Source organism: Heterodontus francisci, chromosome 5, assembly GCF_036365525.1.
Source record: "Heterodontus francisci isolate sHetFra1 chromosome 5, sHetFra1.hap1, whole genome shotgun sequence".
Classification (NCBI taxonomy): domain Eukaryota; kingdom Metazoa; phylum Chordata; class Chondrichthyes; order Heterodontiformes; family Heterodontidae; genus Heterodontus; species Heterodontus francisci.
The window spans coordinates 157,404,255-157,424,139 of record NC_090375.1 but is presented as its reverse complement, the minus strand read 5'-3'; the positions used below and the strand labels follow the sequence as shown (position 1 = coordinate 157,424,139).

Sequence of the window (19,885 nt, the reverse complement as noted above, 5' to 3'; positions counted from 1 at the left end):
AGCTTGGAGGCCAGCCTGACTGAAGGGCTTAGCTTTCAGTCTGATGAGGAGCAGTCCAGAGGATGATGCAGGACATGGTAGGATCGTGTTAGGCTGGAGGTTTGGTGATCGGAGGCCTGGGAGAATGTCAGAGGCCTCATAGGGAAGGTTGGGAGATGATCGGAAGGGTGGGGTGGGGCATCTGATTGCAGGCACGCTATATTCAACACTTAAGTGGAAAGGCACTTAACTCCTGAATCTGACAGTCCTCTGCTAGGTTTCCCAAGGCTCAAGAAGCCCAGCCATCCAAACTAAGAATTCAAATGGGAAATAACAATGAGGCATGCAGTCTCCTTATAATATTTAAAGTGCCAACATGCCTCCTTGGAGCGGGTTGACTGCTGACCCCCCCCCCCCACCCCCAATCCTGCCTCCATTAAAACCGGAAGTGGGTGGGTTGGAGTTGGGTTTCAGGTTTTTAAATCTTTAATCTCCCACCCAATCCAAACCTGCCCTGTTTTTGTGGTTAAAATGCACCCAGGTCTAAGGTTCTATCTGTTCCTGGTGTTGTGAAGGATAGGTCTGGCCATGTTGCCACGGAACACTCCATTCAGTTGGACTGTGGCATACCACCTGTTCCTCACAGAAAAATTTGTGCAGAAATACACCTTTGACCACAAGTCAATCAGGCATTGGTCTGCAACTAAAGTCCTCAGAGCCCTGCGGATAAAAAGAGATGGTTGATTCTGTCGGATGGTTCCCTGAGCTGACCGTCAAAGTTATCTGGCTGAATGCCTTATTGGCAGTACATTCAAACAAGCACTGAGATGTAGCTTGGCTGGTGGCGAGAAGGGCTCACCTCATCAGAGCCTTTATCCATACCTGGTGTCTCAGTGTCACCGCACGCTGGCTGGAATGGGCAGAGACAGCACCCATCTCCTTCTGGAATATGTATTTGCAAAGAATGTCTGGAAAGAGGCGCAGTGGTTTCTGTCGAGCTTCATCCTGAGCAGCTCTGTATCACAGGACTCTGTGCTCTACCGACAGTTCCTCGGGGCGCAGACTAAGATAACATCAACTGCTGCTGATAGGCCATCAACTCGGTGAAAGATGTTCTTTGGTCTGCCCAGAAGACTTAGCTTTCCAGTGCAAGGAGCTGTCCATGACTGAGTGTTGCAGACCGGCACATTCCAAAGTTCAGGACTACGTGCCGAGGGATGCACAGTAGCTTGAGGCTGCCACCACAAAGGCTCAACGGGGAAAGGTCAGAGTTTAGGGCCCTCTTGTCATAACACACTAAAGGGTTGGAAACACTGCAAAATTCCTCAGGCTGTATGTATCGGAAAATGTTTGATGTCATGCAAATGTAGATGCAATCTGCCTTGTAAGTGGCGTAAGGCACCTGAGTCTACCATGTACTGTACTTAAACAAATTGATCTGTATTGCACTATGTGAACTGTCACATTTGAATTGTACTGCAATGTACCTTTACAAATTTTATGAATAAAGTGTATTTTTGGAAAAGAATAGTAATTTGTGTGGTCAGTAAGTTTAGTATACTGAATAGGGAGATGCAGTGTGAGTTCACAAATGTTCAAACACACAATCCTACAAGTCAATAGGTTACAGATTGATAACCATGATTACATACATTGCGGATTCTTGATCCTAATTGTGCCATCATAGGGATTGAGGAGTAGCTAGTTCATGATCATTATTATCAGGGAACATAATTAGGGTAGGAAAGAACAATGAGCAGATGATCTCCTTGGGCCACATTGAAAAAAAATTCAAATTCTAAGAAGTAACAAATGATTACTCACATGCAGCTAGTGTCGAGCCATTCCTGAATACTCTGTTGCTTGCCGTCTCCTTTAGGAGCACAAGATCACAAGACAGATGCAAATAAGGAAGACCATCCAATGTTTCTTATCTCGTCCATCCCTCCCGAACAGCATCCAACTGTTTCTTAAATGATGCTAGCGTTTTCTCCACAACTACCCTACCCAGGGTCCCTTCCACATATCGATCACCCTTTGAAGAACTTCCTGAGAGTAGATTTAATTTTGTCTTTAATTAGTTTCATTCAGTAATTTAAACAAACAGAAACCATTAGTTAATTATCAGATTTGCATTTCCTAAGGATGCAAGAGCTTTCCATTTCGTAACCTGTCTCAGTTATACATTGTGCCTGTGATGCTGTCAGTTAGGTAGCAATGTCAGTACAAAGAACAAAGAACAAAGAACAAAGATAATTACAGCACAGGAACAGGCCCTTCGGCCCTCCAAGCCTGCGCCAATCCAGATCCTCTCTCTAAACATGTCGCCTATTTTCTAAGGTTCTGTATCTCTTTTCTTCCTGCCCATTCATGTATCTGTCTAGATACATCTTAAAAGACTCCATCGTGCCCGCATCTACCACCTCCGCTGGCAATGCGTTCCAGGTGCCCACCACCCTCTGCGTAAAGAACTTTCCACGCATATCCCCCCTAAACTTTTCCCCTTTCACTTTGAACTCGTGTCCTCTAGTAATTGAAACCCCCACTCTGGGAAAAAGCCTCTTGCTATCCACCCTGTCTATACCTCTCATAATTTTGTAATTGTGGAAACCGTAGTGCCTTAACTAATGCATTATTTAAAAATTTGGCCCTATATTCAAAAGTGATGGGGAGTAGCCTAGATCCATTTATGCTGAAATTGACAGAATTCAGCTTTGCATACCTGTGATTTTAAGTGTAAGTTTATTTTACTTTTAATTGATTGCAACAGGTTTTATAAATCTACAGAATGCATTATATCACCGTTAAATTACAAAGTTGAAGTTACAAGACCATATCCTATTTTATATGAATGAGATTTAACATTTAAATCAGCTGTTGTTTTCAATTTGGCACTGTTTCTTTAAAGTTACTCATAAATTGCTGGTGCTGTGTTGGCTCCACACTCTTTTTCATAGCTAGCCACTGGCAATTTACTTCTATAAACAATATGGCTATAATTATATTTTCTCCAAGTCATTAAGAATTTAAGATTAGATTTTCAACTTTGAATATTCATCAAGTAACAATTTCACTAAGTTGCAATGTTAGATGTAAAGAAATTGTTTTTTTTTATTTTCAATTTGAGTGGATATGTAGCAACTGACTATTGTTTCAGTCCTTTATGAAATCCACTTGATGTACTTTATTGTTGGGGCATTAGGTTTTGCATTATGCTGATGATCTGCTTATTAGCACAGGGATACCACAGGAGCATTTCCAACTGTTCGCCTTTCATTCACAGCATGGTAACAAGGTGGAGCGAGGTTCAGACTCTCATCTGGTCAGTTTTAAAAAAAAATTTATTCATTCATGGAATGTGGGCGTCACTGGCCAGGCCAGCATTTATTGCCCATCCCTAATTGCCCTTGAGAAGGTGGTGGTGAGCTGCCTTCTTGAACCGCTGCAGTCCATTTGGGGTAGGTACACCCACAGTGCTGTTAGGAAGGGAGTTCCAGGATTTTGACCCAGCGACAGTGAAGGAACGGCGAAATAGTTCCAAGTCAGGTTGGTGTGTGACTTGGAGGGGAACTTGCAGGTGGTGGTGTTCCCATGTATTTGCTGCCCTTGTCCTTCTAGTTGGTAGAGGTCGCGGGTTTGGAAGGTGCTGTCCAAGGAGCCTTGGTGCGTTGCTGCAGTGCATCTTGCAGATGGTACACACTGCTGCCACTGTGCGTCGGTGGTGGAGGGAGTGAATGTTTGTAGCCAATCAAGCGGGCTGCTTTGTCCTGGATGGTGTTGAGTTTCTTGAGTGTTGTTGGAGCTGCACCATCCAGGCACGTGGAGGGTATTCCATCACACTCCTGACTTGTGCCTTGTAGATGGTGGACAGGCTTTGGGGAGTCAGGAGGTGAGTTACTCGCCGCAGGATTCCTAGCCTCTGACCTGCTCTTGTAGCCACGGTATTTATATGGCTATTCCAGTTCAGTTTCTGGTCAATGGTAGCCCCTAGGATGTTGGTAGTGGGGGATTCAGCGATGGTAATGCCGTTGAATGTCAAGGGGAGATGGTTAGATTCTCTCTTGTTGGGGATGGTCATTGCCTCTTTAGCCCATTCAGTACACTTTCGCAGCCACAATATTTCTGCAAGGGATAAATGTCCACCCCAGACTGAATGGATGTTATATTTGTTCCGTGATGTAAAGTATAATTCCATGTCTGATCTTTCATCCTGACAACTGTGAGGCACATGTCGTAGCGTGGCAGGGTGTCCAAAGATGGGAAAGCCATGGTTCTGTTGCTTTAACATTCCCAAGCAACCTACATGTGCAGCTATCTGAAATGTTACAATATAAACTGTACGACCTGCATGTTCAAGACTCTTGTTGAGTTGTTCTCAGCCAAAATATCAGGAAATGAGACATTGTAACATTAGGCAAATCAGAGAAAAGACAAATGCGATTGGTAAACTCATGGCAGACAGAATTAAAAAACTGGTATGCAGGAAATATTAGCTTAACATTTACTAAAACAGTGCCTTTACCAGCTTTTGCGATTCTCTTCCATTATCAATCCTACCAATACTAGTCACCAGGGCATTCCTGGTTCAGTCTAAGTGGCAGCAGTGATCCAGCTAATAGGACACCACCACGGATCTTCTTGGAAGGGGAGCTATGGTAAAGTTTTGACAAGGGTCACGACATAACAGCTCAAAGGATCCTAGGAAATTTTGGTGTGGGAAGTAATGGTTTGAGTCACCTACCCAACTATTTCCCAGAAAATTTGTGCCACGGTAATGCCATCATGCCATAGATACTCCAACAAATTCTGCCCTGTCAACTGTGGGAAAAGCTTATAATTTTAAGGAGGTGCAAGAAGGGTTAAGTAAACTAAGCAAAAGTATTAATGATGAAATGGACCAAACTGTTCATGGGATGTGGGCATTGCTGGCTAGGCCAGCATTTATTGCCCATCGCTAACTGCCCTTGAGAAGGTGGTGGTGAACTGCCTTCTTGAACCGCTGCAGTCCGTGGGGTGTAGGTACATCCACAGTCTATTAGGAAGGGAGTTCCAGGATTTTGACCCAGTGACAGTGAAGAAACAGTGATATAGTTCCAAGTCAGGATGGTGTGTGGCTTGGAGGGGAACATGCAGGTAGTGGTGTTCCTATGCTTGTTCTAAGGCTGATACACTGAGATATTAAAGTCACATAGGAGATATAGAATTAGAACTCCCTAAATTCAAGGTTGTTGCCCCAAGTTAACACAGCGTTGAAAGACTGGTTGGTTAGGAAGAAAGAAGACTATGTCAAAATTATCCATTGGCCAGAGTATAATTTGGGAGCACTTGGATTTAAAGCATTATTTTTTTCATTAGTTTGTTAATTTCTTCTTATTCACTATGTGTACTCTATATTTGAATCTTTGTCTATGCATCCCTAATAGGACAAGAGATAATCAGAAAGGGGAGATATTCTGACAACTGGTCATCAACCTGAAACTTTAACTCTGTTACTCTCTCCACAGATGCTGCCAGACATGCTGAGAAATTCCAATATTTTCTGTTTTATATTAGGGAGATGCAGCTAGTTCTGGGGCACAAGTCTTCAGTACAGCAGCTAGGTTGTTGTCAGGGCCCATAGCCTTTGTGGTATTCGTTGCCTTCAGCTACTTCTTTGATATCACGTGGAGTGAATCAAATTGGCTGAAGATTGGTATCTGTGATGTTGAGGACTTCATGATGAGGCTGAGAAGAAGAACTCACTCCCTCATTATTCATTGTCATTATTAATAAGTAAATCATAGATTCCTTACCATTCTTTGTGTGGAGAGTGGAAGGCAGATCATCCCTTGCTCCTCCGAATGAATTTCTATCCATGACCGTCCATGCTGCCCTCATCGATGCTAAATTCACTCTCTCTGCCTTGTCTAGGTTTCTGATCACAGATGGATGAGCTGAGATGGAATCCATTTTTCTGATAGCTTGGAATCTTCCAGCAGCATTGAGTTCATTGATTGTCGCAGCTGTAAAATATTGTAGAAAGCTTTTATTTCCTCTTGAGCAAATACCATTAAAAAAAGCCCCTAATCCAGTTTTAGGGATCACCTCAACCCAATGCTGTATTACATCGTTAACCGGCTCATATATTTCTATTTAATTTGTATTTTGTTTAATGGGCAATGTCTGTTTGGAGGAGTAATTGCCATTCTCGTAGAATACTTGGCATCAGGTGGCAGGACCGTATCTCCAACACAGAAGTCCTCGAGGCGGCCAACATCCCCAGCTTGTACACACTACTGAGTCAGCGGCGCTTGAGATGGCTTGGCCATGTGAGCCGCATGGAAGATGGCAGGATCCCCAAAGACACATTGTACAGCGAGCTCGCCACTGGTATCAGGCCCACCGGCCGTCCACGTCTCCGCTTTAAAGACGTCTGCAAACGCGACATGAAATCCTGTGACATTGACCACAAGTCGTGGGAGTCAGTTGCCAGTGATCGCCAGAGCTGGCGAGCAGCCATAAAGGCGGGGCTAAAATGTGGCGAGTCGAAGAGACTTAGTAGATGGCAGAAAAAAAGACAGAGGCGCAAGGGGAGAGCCAACTGTGCAACAGCCCCGACAAACAAATTTCTCTGCAGCACCTGTGGAAGAGCCTGTCACTCTAGAATTGGCCTTTATAGCCACTCCAGGCGCTGCTTCACAAACCACTGACCACCTGCAGGCGCGTATCCATTGTCTCTCGAGATAAGGAGCCCAAAAGAAATGTCTCTTTGGAGGAGTAATTGCCATTCCCGTAGAGCCGGTTGGAAAAAAAATTCCCTCTCCTGGAAGTCATGCCTGCACCCTTCCCACCACCACAGGAGCACAATTCATGAGATCACAGTCAAGGTCCTCACAATTTTTCATGGATGGAAAATTGTGGGGAGTTGTCCGTGATTTAGAGAGTCATAGAGTTTTACAGCACAGAAACAGGCCCTTCGGTCCAACACGCCTGCGCCGACCATCAAGCACACGTCCTAACTAATCCCATTTTCCCACACTTGGCCTGTAGCCTTGGATGCTATGGTGTTTCAAGTGCTCATCTAAATATTTCTTGAATGTTGTGAGTGTTCCTGCCTCTACCACCCCTTCAGGCAGTATGTTCCAGATTCCAACCACCCTCTGGGTGAAATAATTCCTCCTCAACTCCCTTCTAAACCTCCTGCCCCTTACCTTAAATCTATGCCCCCTATTTATTTACCTCTCCGCTAAAGGAAAAAGTTTCTTCCTATCTATCCTATCAATGCCCGTCATACTTTTGTATAGCTCAATCGGGTGCCCCCTCAGCCGTCTCTGCTCCAAGGAAAACAACCCCAACCTATCTAGTCTGTCTTCATAACTGAAATGCTCCAGCCCAGGCAACATCCTGGTGAATCTCCTCTGCAACCGCTCCATTGCAATCACATCCTTCCTATAGTGTGGCGACCAGAACTGTACACAGTACTCCTACTGTGGCCTAACTAGCATTTTATACAGCTCCATCATAACTTCCCTGCTCTTACATTCTCTGCCTCAGGTAATAAAGGCAAGTATCCCATATGCCCTCCTAACCACATTATCTACCTGTGCTGCTGCCTTCAGTGATCCATGGACAAGCACCCCAAGGGTCCTAACATCCATTTTATATTCCATTGCCTTGTTAGACCTCCCAAAGTGCATCGCCTCACACTTCTCAGGATTAAACTCCATTTGCCACTGCTCCGCCCATCTTACCAGCCCATCTATATCATCCTGTAAGCTAAGGCTTTCCTCCTCACTATTTATGACATCACCACTTTTCATGTCGTCTGCGAACTTACTGATCATACCTCCTATATTCACTTCTAAATCATTGATGTACACTGCAAACAATAAAGGTCCCATCACCGATCCCTGCGGTACACCACTGGTCACAGGCTTCCACTCGCAGAAACAACCCTCTACCATCTCCCTCTGCCTCAGGTCACTAACCCAATTTTGGATCCAATTTGCCAAATTACCCTGGATCCCATGGGCTTTTACTTTCTTAACCAATCTCCCATGCGGGAACTTATCAAAAGCCTTATTGAATTGATGATTTTTGCTTCCACCACTCTCATAGGCAGCGTGTTCCAGGTCATTATCACTCGCTGTGTAAAAATAAAGTTCTTCGTCACATCCCCACTGTATCTCTTGCCCAAAACCTTAAATGCGTGTCCCCTAGTCCTTATTCTATCAGCTAAGGGGATCAGCTTTTCTTTGTCTACCTTATCTAAACCTGTCATAATCTTGTACACCTCAATCAAATCTCCCCTCATTATCCTCCAAGGAGAACAACCCCAGCATCTCCAACCTAATATTGTAACTAAAATTCCTCACTCTGGAACCATTCTGGCAAATCGCCTCTGCACCCTCTCAAGGACCCTCACAACCTTCCTGAAATGTGGTGACCAGAACTGGACATAATACTCTGGATGTGACCTAACCAGAGCTTTATAAATGTTCAATATAACCTCCCTGCACTTGTACTCAATACCTCTACTTATGAAGCTGAAGGTTCCATATGCTTTGCTAACCACTCTCTTGATATGTCCTACCACCTTTAAAGATCTATGCACATGAACTCTCAGGTCCCTCTGTCCCTGCACACTCTTTAGACTGTGCCATTTAGTCTATATTGCCTATCCCTATCCTTGCTGCCAAAATGCATCACCTCACACTTCTCTGTTATTTAATTCCATCTGCTATTCGCCTGTCCTTTCTGCTGGCCTGTTCATGTCCTGCTGCAGTTGATTGGTATCATTCTCACAGTTTGCCATGCCTGCAAGTTTGGTATCATCGGCAAATGTTGACATTTTATTCTGCATTCCAATATCCAAGTCATTTTTATATATATACACATACATATATATATATATATCAAAAAAACAGTGGTCGTAGCATTGGCCCTTAAGGAACATCACAGTGGCGCAGTGGTTAGTACCGCAGCCTCACAGCTCCAGCGACCCGGGTTCAATTCTGGGTACTGCCTGTGTGCAGTTTGCAAGTTCTCCCTGTGTCTGCGTGGGTTTCCTCCGGGTGCTCCAGTTTCCTCCCACAGCCAAAAGACTTGTAGGTTGATAGGTTGATAGGTAAATTGGCCATTATAAATTGCCCCTAGTATAGGTAGGTGGTAGGGAAATATAGGGACAGGTAAGGATGTGGTAGGAATATGGGATTAGTGTAGGATTAGTATAAATGGGTGGTTAATGGGCGGCACAGACTCGGTGGGCCGAAGGGCCTGTTTCAGTGCTGTATCTCTAAATCTAAAAAATCTAAATCTAAATCACTGTCTACCATCCTCCAGTCTAAAAAAGTGCCATTTAGCACATGTCCCTGTTTTCTGTCCTTAAGTCAATTTTTTATCCAAGCTGACATTGACCCTTCTACTCCATGAGCCTCAATTTTGGAAACCAGCTTTATCAAACGCTTTCTTAAAATCCATATAGACAATATCCACTGCATTCTCCTCATCAACTGTCTCTGTTATTTCATTTAAAAATTCAATTAGATTAGTAAAACACAATCTGCCTATTACAAATCCATGTTGGTTCTCCTTAACTAAAATCTCCCCAAGTTTCTGTTAATTCTTTCCCTGATTATTGTTTTGAAAAACTTACCCACCACTGATGTTAACCTGACTGGCCTGTAGTTACTTGGAATGTCCTTACACTGTTTCTTGAACAAGGGTGTCACATTTTCCACTTTCCAATCCTCTGGCACGTTACCCCCTGCTCCCCACCCGCCTCTGGAACCAAGGGATGTTTAAAAGATTATGGCAAGTCCTTCTGCTGTCTCTGCCCCCACTTCCCTTAGCAACCAGGCGACTCATCCACTCTAAGTATAGTCAGTCTGTCCAGCACATCTGAGACCCATAGAACCATAGAAAAGTTATGGCACAGAAGGAGGCCATATTGTGTCTGCGCCGGCTGAAAAAACTAGCTGCCCAATCTAATTCCATCTTCCAGCACCTGGTCCGTAACCTTGCCGGTTACAGCACTTCAGGTGTATATCTAGGTAACATTTAAAAGAGTTGAATGTTTCTGCCTCCACCACCACCTTCTGGTGAAAAGGTTTTTCCTCATGTCCCCTCTAATCCTTCTACCAATCACCTTAAATCTGTCCTCCATTAGGCGAAACAGGTCCTTCCTGTCTACTCTATCTAGGCCCCTTATAATTTTGTACACCTCTATTAAGTCAGCCCTCAGCTTCCTCTGTTATAAGAAAAACGACCCTAGCCAACCCAATTTTTCCTCATAACTGCAAATTTCAAGCCCCGGCAACATTCTTATAAATCTCCACTGTACTCTCTCCGGAGCAATTATGTCCTTCCTGTAATGTGGTGACCAGAACTGCGCGCAATACTCCAACTGTGGCCTTACCAGCATTTCATACAGTTCCAACATTACATCCCTGCTTTTGTATTCTATACCTCAGCCAATAAAGGAAAGCATTCCATATGCCTTCTTCACCACTCTATCTACCTGTCCTGCCCCTTCAAGGACCTGTGGACATGCACTCCAAGGTCTCTCACTTCTTCTACCCCTCTCAATATCCTCCCATTTATTGTGTATTCCCTTGCTTTGTTTGCCCTCCACAAATGCATTACCTTACACTTCTCCGGATTGAATTCCATTTGTCACTTTTCCGCCCACTCAACCAAACCATTGATATCATTCTGGAGTCTACAGCTATCCTCTTCACTATCAACTACACGGTCAATTTTTGTGTCAGCTGCAAATTTCCCAATCATACCTCCCACATTTAAGTCCAAATCATTAAATATATACGCAAACAGCAAGGGACCCAACGCTGAGCCCTGTGGAACACCACTGAAAACTACTTTCCATTTGCAACAAAATCCGTCGACGATTATCATTTGTTTCCTGTCACGGAGCTAATTTTGGATCCAACTTGCCACATTCTCCCATATCCCTTGGGCTTTCTTTTTTCTGACCAATTTGCCATGTGTGGCCTTGTCAAATGCCTTATTAAAATCCATGTAGACCACATCAACTGCACTACCCTCATCAATCCTCCTTGTTACTTTCTCAAAAAATTCAATCAAGTTAGTAAGACACATTCTTCCCTTAACAAATCCATGCTTACTATCCCTGATGAATCTGTGCTTTTCTAAGTGGCAGTTTATCCTGTCTCTCAGAATTGATTCCAATAATTTCCCCACCACTGAGGTCAGACTGACAGGCCTATAATTATTTGGACTATCCCTCGCATCCTTCTTGAACAATATTACAATGTTCGCAGACCTCCAATCCTCTGGTACCTCACCTGTATCTAGTGAGGATTTAATGATGATCCTCTGAGCATCCGTTATTTCCTCCCTGGCTTCCATTAATAGCCTGGGATACAATCCATCTGGCCCTGGTGATTTATCCACTTTCAAGGATGTCAAACCCTCTAGTACTTCCTCTCTCATTATGCTTATCATATCTAATATTTCACACACTTCCTCTTTAACTACAATGTCTGCATCATCCCTCTCCTTTGTGAAGACAGAGACAAAAAACTATTAAGAAACCTGCCCACATCTTCTGCATACATGCATAAGTTCCCTTGTACCTCTACCCTTTCCTTAGTTATCCTCTTGTCTTAATGTACTGATAAAACACCTTTGGGTTTTCCTTGATTTTACCGGCCAATAATTTTTCATGTCCTCTCTTTGCTTTCATAATTCCCCTTTTTTACGTCACCCCTGCACATTCTATACCCCTGTAGGCTTTCTACAGTATTACATTTTTTGTGACCATCATAAGCTTTCTTTTTCTGCTTACTTGTACCCTGTATGCTTCTAGATATATCCGTACCACCCTTTATCTTTGTGAGGACATGACTACACTGTGCCTGTAGAATCTCGCTTTTGAATGCCACCCACTGGTTTGCCACTGATTTTCCTTCAAGTAGCTATCTAGTCCACTTTCACTAGATCACCTCACAGCTTAGTAAAATTTGCCTTCCCCCAATTTAGATCTTTTACTCCTGTTTTATCTTTGTCCTTTTACATGATTATGTTAAAACTAACTGTATTATGGTCACTATCTCCAAAATGGTCACCCACTGCTACTTCATCCACTTGCCCAGCTTCATTAGTGAAGACTAAACCTAGAATTGCACCCCCTTTCGTTGGGCTTGTTATGTGCTGGCTAAAAAGTTCGCTTGAATGCAGCTCAAGAATTTTGTGCCCTCTGTGCCCTTCACACTGTTTGTATCCCAGTTGATATTAGGGTAGTTGAAATCCCAAACTATTATTGCCCTATAGTTTTTGCACTTAGAAATCTGCCTATATATTTGTTCTTCTATCTCCCTGTCACTATTTGGGGGTCTATAGTACACTTCTAGTAGTGTGGCTGCCCCTTTTTTATTTCTGAGCTCAACTCATATGGCCTCATTTGACAATTCATTTAGCATATCATCCCTCCTCACAGCTGTTATTGATTCCTTAACCAATAATGCTACACCCCCTCCTTTTTATCCTCCCCTGTATCCTGCCTAAAAATTCTATATACCGGGATGTTGACCTTCCATTCTTGCCCCTCTTTAAGCCAAGTATCCGTTATAGCAATGATATCATGTTGCCATGTGTCTATCTGTGCCCTCAGCTCATCGGCTCTATTTACTATACTCCTTGCATTTAAATAAATACCTTTTAACACTGCCAAATTCCTGTGCTGCACACTTTTTAACCTTTGCTTCATCTGTCTTTCAACATCACTCGCTAATTTTCTGCCTCCCGTTCCCTGCCCTGAAAGGGTGCTATCTGAAACTGCCTTCAGATTTCCAACCCCCTTCCAAACCCAGAGATCCTGCCTATCAATTTTCACTCCATCCATTACAGAAGTACAGAATCACAGAATCGTTACAGTGCAGAAGGGGGCCATTCGGCCCACCACTATTATCTCTGGTTCTACTGATATTTTGTCAGCATCCTCTTCCTTAGTAAACACTGATAGAAAGTACACATTAAGTGTGCTCACCTTGCCCTGTGCCTGCAAGTATATAACACCCTCTTTGTCCCTAATAGGTTCCACCCTGCCTCTTACTACCCACTCACTATTTACATGCCAGTAGAAGACTTTTGGGTTTCCTTTTATGTTAACTGCCATTCTATTCTCAAATTCTCCCTTTGCCAGTCTTACTTTCCTCTTCACTTTCCCTCTGAACTTATTGTATTTGGCCTGGTTCTCAATTGAACAATTCACCCAACATGCATCATACACCCTCTTTTTTTGTTTCATCACATTCTCCATCTCCCTCGTCATCCAAGGAGTCCTGGTTTTGGATCTCTTACCTTTTTCCCTTGTTGGAATGTACCTGTCCTGTACCTGAAACATATCCTCCTTAAAGATAACCCATTGTTCCGCAACAGTTTTTCCTGTCAGTCTTTGGTTCCATTTTACCCTGCCTAGATTCCCTCTCATCCCACTCAGGTTAGCCCTCTTCCAATTTAGAAGTTCTACTTCAGATTGTTCCTTGCTCTTCTCCATCACTAATGTGAACCTTATGATACGATGATCACTCTTACCCAAATGTTTCTCTTTTCTACTTCTATATGCTTGTGCCCAACCCCACCTCCACCTCCACAGCTAATATAGTTTAAACCTTCCCAACCACACTAGTCAACCTTCCCAGGAGGACATTGGTGCCAGTACTGTTGAGGTGCAACCCATCCCTTGTGCCTCCTGCCCCAGAACTGGTCCCAATGCACCAAGAAACCGAAGCCACCCTCCTGTACCATGCCTCAAGCCACACATTGATGCTCCCCATCTTCCTATCTCAACTCTCACCGGTGCGCATCTCTGGGAGTAATCCAGAGATTACTACCTTAGAGGTCCTACTTTTTAAATTTTCGCCCTAGTTCCTGAAAGTCTGAGCATGGGACCTCAATATGTGGCCTCTCTATATCATTGGGACAATATACACCACAATTTCTGGTTCACTCCCTTCCCCCAGCAGAATATTCTGCACCTTCTCTGCGATATCCTTTACCCTAGCACCAGGGAGGCAATACACCATGTGGGGCTCAGGATGACAGTTACGGAAATGCCTGTCTAACCCCTAACTATGGATCTCCTATAATGACTGCATTTCTACTCATTGCTGCTCCCTCCTTTGCAATCCCTTGCCCATTGATGCCATGGTCTGGACTGCAATCCTTCAAAGTGTCATCACTCCCAGCAGTCTCCAATGCTGAGTGGCACACACCTCGAAGACTCCTGCTACATTGCCTGCCTCTTCCTACTCTTCCGGATGGCCACCCATTTACTATTCTGAACTCTTACTGCCTGTGGGGTGCCCAGCTCCTGGAATGTATGATACAGGAAACTCTCATCCCCTCTGATGTTCCGCAGTGACCACAGCTGCCCCTCAAGCTTGGAAATCCTGAGTTTTAGCTCAAGCAACTTGGGATACCTCCTACACACATGGTTTCCCAATATACATAAAGTGTCCAGAAGTTCCCACATGGAGTTCCAAGCAGCAGGTCTCAGCTGCCCATCTGTTCCCTCTTTTAGAATTTAGTTCATACCTTGTTTAACTATTAATTTTAATTAATGGCTCTAGACCTACTCAGTGCTACTCAGTGGTGGACCTTCCTTTTGAATCAATTCATTCAAGTATTATTTGTGCAATTGAAGTTCTTGCTAGACTACTGTTTTGGTTGGACTAGTGTTGGGCCAGGGCTTGTGTCTGCTGAATCTGCCCAATCCTTATTGTTGAATTGGAGTTATTTGGCATGCAGGACAGAGTCAAGGCTGTCAAGATGGAGCCCATGTTGTAACAGATGGAAAGTTGGCTGTGTTACAATGGGGATGTCACTGCAGGGAGCACTGGAGTAGTAGCTGGGTCAGGGGTTTTGGCAGGCAGCAGCTGCTAAAGAACTGTAACACTTTTATTTTCTGCTGACTGTTGCAAGTGACTGTTGAAAAGAAGATGGATATTCTCCCAGAGTCAAGTGCCAGACCTCCTCCCACCTTTGACAGACTGAGGCTGGGTGTTTTGCTACACGAGATACAACAAAGAAAGATGGTTATTTCTGTGGTAGAGGAGAGCTCTTCTATCTGAGGCAATGTGCAGCAAGCATGGCTGGAGGTAAACAACAAAGTGAATGCGAGCTCTAATACCCACTAGCCATGGGAGCAGATGAAGATGTTCTTTTGGTTAAAGAAGATTGTGGAGGTACTGTTAACTAACTGCCTGTCAAGTACCTGTACTATACCACATCGTAGGAGCACTAGGTCAGGCAAATGCACCCTCAAGACAGGCAATAATAGAAAGCACAAGGGTCAAGAGCTGAGTTTTATATGTATCACTGGAAGTGTTGTTGGATAAAGTTGCTAGGGATTGGTTGTTTTCTGGTGTCTTTTATTTCAGGATTTTGGCCAAGAGAATGTTGTGATTGTCCTTAGCAAAGCGATGGAAAGGTAGGGCATTGTGGAGTAAAAGTGATCTGGGGATGTTTTCAGGTGAACTACAGTCTGATGTGCCACTCACAGCCAGACCGGAGCAATAATATCCCAGATGCCTCCTCCCTTCCTCCTCCTCTCAAAGTGCTTACCAAAGGCCTGGTGGAAATGGCTGCACCCTCATGATTGCCAGGTTGTGCAGGACACAGCCAACCACCATGCATCTGGGCACATGCTCCAGCAAGTATTGCAGGGCTCCTCTGCCACCTGGTGCAGTCCAGGCAGCGGAACCATTGTTTGAGAGTGTCGGTGGTTTGTTGAGCTAAGTTCTTGGTGGCAGCATCGTTCTCATTGTAGGAGCACTGTCCACATATAATCAGTGGCAGAGAGGAAACATGAGCCACATGTAGAATGAGTAGCCCTAGTTGCCAAGGAGCCATTTTCTGGTTCAACATGACAGCTCCAAGATGGCTTGAACAGCTGACTGGATAAGATAAAAGCAATGTAACTGCTGCCGGGATAGCAGACATTCACTAACATAGTGTTTTGTGCATGGTTGCTCACCAACTGCCCCTTCATGGAGTAGAGCCCTTTGCAGTTCTGGTATAGCTCCTCATTGAGATGTAGCGCCTGCAGAGCCATGCGTGTGCAGTCAATGGTTCCTACTGCATTGGAATCCCACCAGCTTGCAAAGCCTTGTGCCCATTCCTCCTGCTTCTCTCTGCTTAGACAGAAGACAATGAAGTCCCCTTTCCTAGCATACACAGCCTCCGTGACCTCCCTGATGCAGCAATGCTTGCCAAATGGAGAGCTGTTGATGATGTTGCCAACTCCAGCCTGGAAGGTTCCTGAGACGTAGAAATAGAGGGCGACAGCTACCTTGATGGCCACTGGTAGCAGATCCGGTTGGAGGAAGTGGCACAGTTCTGTGACCACATTCTCGGTGAAGCATAGCCACCTCAGGCATGGCTTTTGGCTGAGATGGAGGTAGGAGAAGTGCTCTCTGAATACCCGTGAGTATTACTTTTTGTTGAAAGCTATCCTGCTCCCTCTGAGCATAGCTTCTCCTCTCTGCTGCCTGCACTCTTGGGCATGTTAAAGCCCAAGAGGGACTGCAACTATATCCCCCATGACTGAGAGCAAGCTTTCTACTGAAAGACCTTCAAAATCTATTCAACTCCTTGAGAAAGTCCAGCACCATTCCCATCTAACTCAAAGAACTTGTGAGCTCCTCCAACAACACAGTACACAGTACTTCCACTAACTGTGCAGCAGCAAAACAAAGTCAAAAGCACCTGGAAGTCAGTTATGCATGTTTAAGTGAGGCCATTAACAGGACTTGCAAGGTCCAAGGTGGAAGGTCAAGTGTCAAGTCAGCGTTAGACACTGACTTGGTTAGAGGTTAGAATGCAATAGGTTTTGAAAGTGAAAGGGGGCAAGAGATTGTTGCGATCAAGGTGGGAGGAGTGCACTGTCTTTCTCTAGTTCCACTTCTCCACAGGTCACAACATATATTTAACTGTTTTCCTCAGTTACCGATGCAGCCAATTATATACTTTATTTTAGTTTCTGAATAAAATCCACCAACCAGATTTCTTTAATAAACAACAAAAGCATTAATTTATTATAAAACAAGACTTGGTCAATAAAGATGCAAAGCTTTAACACACAGTTTGAAATATGACAGTAAATATATATATATATATATATATATATTCCCTTCTAAATACCCAAAACACACACACACACAAACACAAACACAAACACACACACACACACACACCAGTTAAAGGAAAAATAAAGGTGCTTTGGCCAAAGTACTTGATAATTCTTGAAGAAAAAGGATAAGATACATTATGTTCCAAATGGCATATAGGCTGGCATCCGAGTACATGTAGACGGGTCACTGGGACCTTTTCAGAAGCTGTTCATTCAGGAGATGGCGAGAAGAAACTGACCCGAAACGTTAACTCTGCTTCTCTTTCCACAGATGCTGCCAGACCTGCTGAGTGGTTCTGGCATTTCTTGTTTTTATTTCAGATTTCCAGCATCCGCAGTATTTTGCTTTTATTTTAGTGCTAAAACAGGAGACCAGTTCATCTTTTATCCACCTCTTTGAGAAACCCTGAGACTCAAGTATAAGAAATAGAGATACCGAGGCAGCATTTCTCCTGAGAGGCTTCTGCAAGGTTTCTTCTCACCATCTCCTGAACGAACAGTTTCTGATAAGGTCCCAGTGACCCGTCTACATGTACTTGGATGCCAGCCTATATGCCATTTGGAACATAATGTATCTTATCCTTTTTCTTCAAGAATTAACAAGTACTTTGGCCAAAGCACCTTTATTTTTCCTTTAACTAGTGTGTGTGAGTGTTTTTTGGGTATTTAGAAGGGAATATATATATATATTTACTGTCATATTTCAAACTGTGTGTTAAAGCTTTGCATCTTTATTGACCAAGTCTTGTTTTATAATAAATTAGTACTTTTGTTGTTTATTAAAGAAACCTGGTTGGTGGATTTTATTCAGAAACTAAAATAAAGTTTATAATTGGCTGCATCGGTAACTGAGGAAAAAATTTAAATATATGTTGTGACCTGTGGAGAAGTGGAACTAGAGAAAGACAATGCACTCCTCCCACCTTGATCGTAACAATCTCCTGCCCCCTGACCCGAAACGTTAACTCTGCTTCTCTTTCCACAGATGCTGCCAGACCTGTTGAGTGGTTCCAGCAATTCTTGTTTTTATTCCTGTTTTAGCAGGCTGACCTCCAACTGACTCAAAACAGTATTCAAAAATGAATCCCACTCTTGAGCACCATAAATCTTGACAGTCACTTCTCTTGTAAACAATTCCCATAGTCAGAAGGTACTTGTTTACTTAGCTGAAGACATGTGACATCCAGTAAATGTTTTTAAACAGAGTCCTTCCAGTGACCCTTTTAAAAAAACAAAGTCCAGCATCTATGGCATCACTTCAGTCCTCCAATAAATCCATCTCCACAATTCTAAAACACGAGTCCTCAAAAAATATAAAAAAATAGTAACACTTTCATAACAAGGGAAGATGAATAAAAGGAAAGGTGTGTGGTAGGACGGAGATGTCATGGAATAAAAGGCGGAGAGTTTTTGTAATAGACAAAGCATTAGTCCAGAGGGAGTGTGAAAAATTAATGATTTTGTCCTCACCAATCTACCTTCGATAGATGCATCAGTCCATGACAGCATTGGTTGGAGTGACTACTGCAAAATTATCATGGAGACCAAATCTCATCTTCACACTGAGGCCACCACCCATTGTGCTGTGTAGCACTACAACCATGCTAAGTGAGATAGAGTAAAGAACAGATCTAGCAATTCAAATTGAGCATCCATGAGGTGCTATGCATCCTCAGTAGCAGCCAGAATGTATGCTCCCACAATATGTAACCACAGCACTCAGGATATCCCACTTTCCTCCATCACCATCAAGCTAGATTACCAACCCTGTTTCAATGAGTATGTAGAAGAATATTCCAGAAGCAGCACCAGGCTTAACCAAAAATGAGGTGCCAGACCAGCAAAGCTACAAAACAGGACTATATGCATGCAAAATAGTGGAAGCAGCATGTTATAGACATAGCTAAGTGATCTCACAACCAATGGATTTCGTCAAAGTTCTGCAATCCTGCCACATCCAGAGGAAGAGGAGGTGGCTACATGAACATTCCTATCCCTTATGACTGCAGAACACAATATACAAGTTCAAATGCTGAAATATTTGCAACTGTCATCAATGTTGAGTGGATGATCAACAACAACTTGCATTTATATAGCACCCATAACACTGTAAAAAAAAAATCTCATGGAACTTCACAAGATTCTTCTTAAACAATTTGACATTGAGCCACAAAAAGAAATATTGGGACCGGTGACCAATATTTGGTCAAAGAGATTAGTTTTAAGGAGCATTGTAAAGGCTGAGAGAGGTAGAGAGGGTTAGGGAGTTTAGGACTTGGGCTGCTTAAGGCACTGCTGCGAATGGTGGGGCGAAGGAAATCAAAAATTCACAAGATGCCAGAATTAGGGGAAGGTAGAGATATCAGATGGTTGCAGAGCTAGAGGAAACTACAGAGATAGGAAGGGCGAGGCCAAGGATTCTTCATGGCCTCTTCCTGAGGTCAACTCCTTGATAGATGCCAGTCTTCAGCCAATTAATTCACTTCACATAACATCCAAAACAGCTGAATGCAATGGACACCGCAAAGGCTATGGGATGTGATAATATCTTGACAGTAGTATTGAAGTCCAGTGCTCCAGAATTAGCCTGTGTCCTTAGCTAAGCTGTACCTGTACAGATACAATACTGACATCAATCCAACCATGTGGAAAATTGTCCAGGTACGTTCTGTCCACTAAAAGCAGGGTAAAACCTTCTCAAGGGCAATTACGGATGGCCAATAAATACTGGCATAGGCAGCGACGCCCACATCC

At 43.6% G+C, this 19,885-nt stretch overlaps 1 protein-coding gene across 1 annotated transcript in view; it reads right to left on the bottom strand.

Annotated features, from left to right (window-relative positions):
• The window catches only part of itprid1 (ITPR interacting domain containing 1), a 210,298-nt gene that overhangs the window by 146,251 nt on the left and 44,162 nt on the right, over positions 1–19,885 (bottom strand). The window contains exons 2-3 of the mRNA XM_068032668.1: positions 5,772–5,981; positions 1,804–1,852 (exon numbers count right to left, since the gene is read on the bottom strand). Of these exons, the coding sequence (XP_067888769.1) occupies positions 1,804–1,852; positions 5,772–5,981 (259 nt within the window). The remainder of the gene's footprint in view (positions 1–1,803; positions 1,853–5,771; positions 5,982–19,885) is intronic.